The sequence below is a fragment of the Camarhynchus parvulus genome, chromosome 1A, assembly GCF_901933205.1.
Source record: "Camarhynchus parvulus chromosome 1A, STF_HiC, whole genome shotgun sequence".
NCBI classification, from domain to species: Eukaryota; Metazoa; Chordata; class Aves; order Passeriformes; family Thraupidae; genus Camarhynchus; species Camarhynchus parvulus.
In genome coordinates this window covers 56,867,557-56,872,639 of record NC_044586.1, presented here as the reverse complement: position 1 = coordinate 56,872,639, position 5,083 = coordinate 56,867,557, and the positions used below count along the sequence as shown (strand labels likewise).

Sequence of the window (5,083 nt, the reverse complement as noted above, 5' to 3'; positions counted from 1 at the left end):
AGGCTCAGCAGCAGATCTGATACAATGATCTGAAAGGGCTATCTGGAAACCTATACATCTTGGCTGCAACTTTGACAGAGCTATGAATTTTACTCAGGTGATTTTTGCTAGGTATCAGTAGCAGGAAGAAACTAAAGTGCATTTTCACCTGCCCCAGGTGAATTTACTTTCCATTTTTCAGAGAAGACTTGGCAGAGCTAAACATGATGCAGTTATAACCCAGATAGAGTTGCTTCTCAGCCATACCTCCTATAAGGCTAATCTAAGGACCAGAAAGGGTCAGCATCCAGATAACCTCTTCATTTTGCTCTTTAAAAACTGCAATACAATGCTGCACAGCCTTGAAAGACACAATATATTTCATGATAATTAAACACTTCAGTTGGAGTACCTAAGACCTTCCATCAAAACATAGCACAAAATAGAAGTTTGTATGAATTATCAGTCATTGCTGAAATGAATCCTAATGGCTCACATCACACTACCAAGAGCATGGAAAGCGGAAGCACTTCAAAATATCAAAATATCAACCTGTTTTTATACCCTTTCAGTTGGACTTTCAGAAATTCTGTTCCATTGGCTGTGCAAGTTGGTGTCCTTGTATACAAGCCAAACATTTCCTGCCCATAAAATCATGTTAAGCAAGCCAAACACCTGTAGGGTAAAGAAAAAAAAAGGTGGGGAAGTAATATTAAGTTTGTTGTGTTTGATTGGGTTTTGTTTTTCTTTTTTTAAGACAAGCCAGAAAGTTCTCTTCAAGGCAAACCAGTAGGAAGCACTAATCTTTGGCACCCCTTTCATTTGGGCAAGACACTTCTAAATTCTCCAGAGTAATAGATGCTATTTTAGCTATTTAACAGAGCTCTTTGTAGACCAGATAGTCAAATTTACTTCATACTTTGCACAGAATTAGACAATTTTTTTTCAATCACTGAGCACCCCACATATGCACTCTCATACCAAATGACTGATTATTAGGCCAATGAATAACAGCCTGAGTTTTGAAAAGTAGGATTCACTAGGAAGATCACACAATAAGCCTAATTTGCTCTGATATGAAGTGTTCTTTGTATGAACATGAGCTTCATACCTTTATGTTCCAAGGAACCTCAATCTAATGTGTAAAAATGCTCACAGTTGAGTAAAAAGCTAGGTTCAGTACCAGCACAGCATTTCCTCTTTACTTACATCAGTCATCAAACCACTTGGGTGGCTCAGCAAGATATTTTAAGTTGCTCTTGGCTAAAAGCATAAATAGACACTCAAATGTGTCTAGAAATGCTGCATGTAACAGCTCTAGAGGCAGATCCTGCAAGATGTTTCTCTTAATTTCCTTTAGAAAAAAACTTGTTTCCTCCAAGAAATTATTTTCTCAGTGTTTTACCACAGTATTAATGGACCCGAATGACAAATAACCCATAAAGAAGTCTTAACACAGAGCAACACATGCAATCAGTAGAACAGGGCTCTCAGGTGCCATTTGTTGTTTCCCAATACATTTATTGTACCCATATGGTGGAAGGCATACATACCACTGACACATTCAGAATTCCCATGCTGGTCACAGAAAGAAAATGGCAAGTTGTTCCTGGTGCTTTGCAAGATTCAATTCCTGGCACAATGCTGGCTCCAGTGGACACCTTGATGTCAGCAAGTGCCTTTGCCCAAACAAAAGTACTGACCAGCCACAGAAAGGCTATCAAGACACTGATTGCCAAGTCCTACACAAGAGAAATACTCATTAATAGGTTAAAAAACCCTCAGGAATATATATGAGAGCAAGGCAGAGACAGTATCAGTTATATCACCAAAGAACTGCATCAGTGATAATCACAAGCAAATTCAGCCATTAACAATGTTATAGTTACAACTCAGTGTTGATAACCAGCTACAAAACTGCATCCTTGTGCTTGACAGATGCAAAAGACATCTTAATCTAAGAAATCTGTTTCTAAATCAGACACCTAGCACCTATTCTATGAGAATTTAAACCAAAGTTAAGTAAAGTGAGGGTGATGGGATAAGGGCAGAGGATTTAAATCTGGATGGCTGATAGGCTAAAATTTGGTTTGAAAAGTCACTAAGTCCATTTTCAAGCATGTTATGAAATTTCTCCTTCAGAGCTTCAATATTGAAGGTGACTAAAATTCACAATGTAACTATTTTCCTCTGCCAATTGCAGCAGGTGCTCTATACAGGGAAAAATGTCAGATTAACAGAGGAGGTCCCACCTATGGAACAATTTACGACACAAAAGAAAGGTTGTGGTGAAGATACTGTTCACCTGAAAAAGTGAAAGTTCATTCCACTGCTTCAATAACTGCATAAGGTCTGATGCCATGGATGGCCAAGAGCTTTGGGGCCCCTTTTCTGCTCGAGTGCTGTACGGACCACTCTGAGATAGTTGTGTTCACACTCCTTTTAACTTTTGTAACTACTGGATATTTACCAATTATTCTTGCATTAGCAATATTTCTCATCCCTTTGCAGCTTCAAAGTCAAAGCATTAAATATCTCAGTATTACTTACAGTTAGTGGAAACTTGTTATTTTGCTGATACACATGGTTATATCCAATATATACCACAAGGGCAGTAACACAGTAGAGGAACACCAATGCTGCCAGTGCAACAAAGAAGTGTGCAGAAGAGGAGAAGTCACCCATGAGGCAGACAGATATCAGTCCAAGTGCCACCACAGCCTTTTGGGTCTGGTGCACTAAATACAGCAGTATTCAACCTGTGATGATTATATCCATGTAGTCAGAGTTTGCTACACAGTGGGAGCTTCATTTGCTTCATTATTTATACTTTATTATTATTATACTTCATTAATTATACTCCATGCTTCAGCATTCTGATTGTATAAGCTTACTCTGAAAGATACACTACAGATACATAAATAATCAGTTATGCAACACAAAGATTTGTCAAGCTCTCTGAAGATTGGATACAATCCTGCACTAAGATATACAACAGTACCTTCAGGACAAGAACCCTAATTGCATTTTTAGAGCGGTTGAACAAAAAATTCCCAATTTGGAAGCAGACTTAGCAACACTACTTGGCAGTTAAACAAGGCGATCAGGACTTAAGAGGAATTATAGCTACAAAACCCACAAGCACTGAAGCTGAATAAAAAAAGCTATGTGACTACCATTGATCACCCTGTGACCAGCACAGAATTATTTCCGATCCCCTCTCCCCTCCAAATGCTGGGTTACAATGCTGGGTTTTGTGACCAAATTCTGTACTGTTACTGGCTGTCCATTGAATAAGTTTCTATATTTATTTATGTTATTACATTTATTGAACACTTATGGAACACCAACCCTGCACTCTCTGTAGTTGTGCAGCTGCAAGAACTGAGAGGAAGCCTTCTTCCTCCTGCTCCAGGAAAGGAGCTTGTCTCTACAGGAGCACTGCAATGACACTGAAGTATTTAGGTTTTTGTGCCCAACAGCCTCACCGAGATAATGCTGAAATAAACTGGAAAGCATTATCCATTCAGTCTCTGAACAAAAATAGGATAATGGCACATTCAAAATAATCTTATCTGGACCTCCAAAGCAGCCACAAATTGATGAAGAATTAGGCTGTTAAAATGGATTGTGTTTTTTGTCTTACTAATTACTTTCTGTAGCATTCATGCACTGCTAGACTAGAGCTTAAGATAGAATAATACAGAGCATAACAGCCTACTGCCATTTCTAACTACTTCTTTCCATAAGGCACTAACACATACAGTGCTTTGAATGACTTCAACTAAATATTTTAATGCTGCTACAGAGCAAGCCAGAAGTTTTGCATCTTCACTTATACAGTAAGCACATATTCATAAGGAAGCAAGTAGGGAAAGGGGGAATAAAAAATAATTATCAAGTAATAACTGAAGACCTAATGCTCACCTGAATGGATAAGCAAAAGCAGCTGTAACTGTTTTGTTTACCACACCTTCACAGGAAACTAGAAGAGCAGTTTCACCTTGAAAGCCTCCACACGTGGCAAAAACAAAGATGGCAAGAACCTGCACGAATTGATACACAGACACATTAATGCACACCACTAGAGCTCAAAGGAAGCAAACTCAACATTTTGCTGAAATAGCTAAAGACAAGAAATAGCAACAAAGTTAGCAAAGCTGAAGTATGAAGTGATGTCAAGAAGAAAATGTCAAGTTTCTAAAATCCAAAAGCATAAGCAACACTGCTAACCAAAGCCCACTGAAAAGTGCTTTCTGTATATTTTATTTTCAGTTGCACAGAATTTTTTGGGGGGTTTGTATTTTGTTGGGTTTTTTTCTATGCTAACAGCCAGCATAGTATTTCTTTCAGGTGATATAGGAAATATTTTTATAAGTCTTGCATATCCACAACTATGAATTCAAATAGAAAGTACATGCTTAGAGTACCACACATGAACTTGACTCTCTAAAGAGCTCTTATGTTCCCTTTTTTCACTATGCAGACCCTAAATCTCCAATCATCAGAACACACAGCAGCACAAGCTGCTGTAACACACTTGTAATTACCACATCCAGTTTATGTATCAGCAGTCCCAAGGGCATGGCTGAGGAGCAGCCCAGTGCTGGACACCCAGCAGCAGCAACCTGGGTCAGGGTCTGTCAGCCCAGGGGCTCACACCTCCCATGGGGAACCCAACCCAGGCCAGGCCAGGCCAGGCCAGGCCAGGCCACAGCCCCCCAGCTCCACTCACCCATTCAAGGACCTTGACAAAGCCCAGAGGCTCCAGGAGCACGCTGATGTCCATCCTCAAGCCCACCATCATGGGAACAACCAAGGCAGCTAGCAGGACCCAGCACCAGCCAACTGCTACAGCATCCCTGGCACGTCCCTATAAGGGCAGCCCTTGCCACACCCCTCACCTGGAGGTGGGCATGGACCCACCCCCAGATACCCAGCTGGGGCTCTTCAGCCCCATGGACCCACCCCCAGATGCCCAGCTGGGGCTCTTCAGCCCCAGACCTTGGCTGGGGAAATGGTGCAGGAGCTGTCACCAGGGGGAATAGCACTGGCCATTTTGTGTAATGAGGCAACCATGACTTCTTCCTCAGCTCCTTCCTCT

At 40.8% G+C, this 5,083-nt stretch overlaps 1 protein-coding gene across 1 annotated transcript; it reads right to left on the bottom strand.

The window, feature by feature from the left end:
• Window positions 1-537: 537 nt before the first annotated feature.
• On the bottom strand, window positions 538-4,786 carry SYPL1 (synaptophysin like 1). The gene is given in 6 exon segments (XM_030960700.1): window positions 538-654; window positions 1,533-1,721; window positions 2,530-2,676; window positions 2,678-2,738; window positions 3,907-4,025; window positions 4,715-4,786. Coding segments are annotated over 6 exon segments (705 nt in total).
• Between the last annotated feature and the right edge of the window lie 297 nt (window positions 4,787-5,083).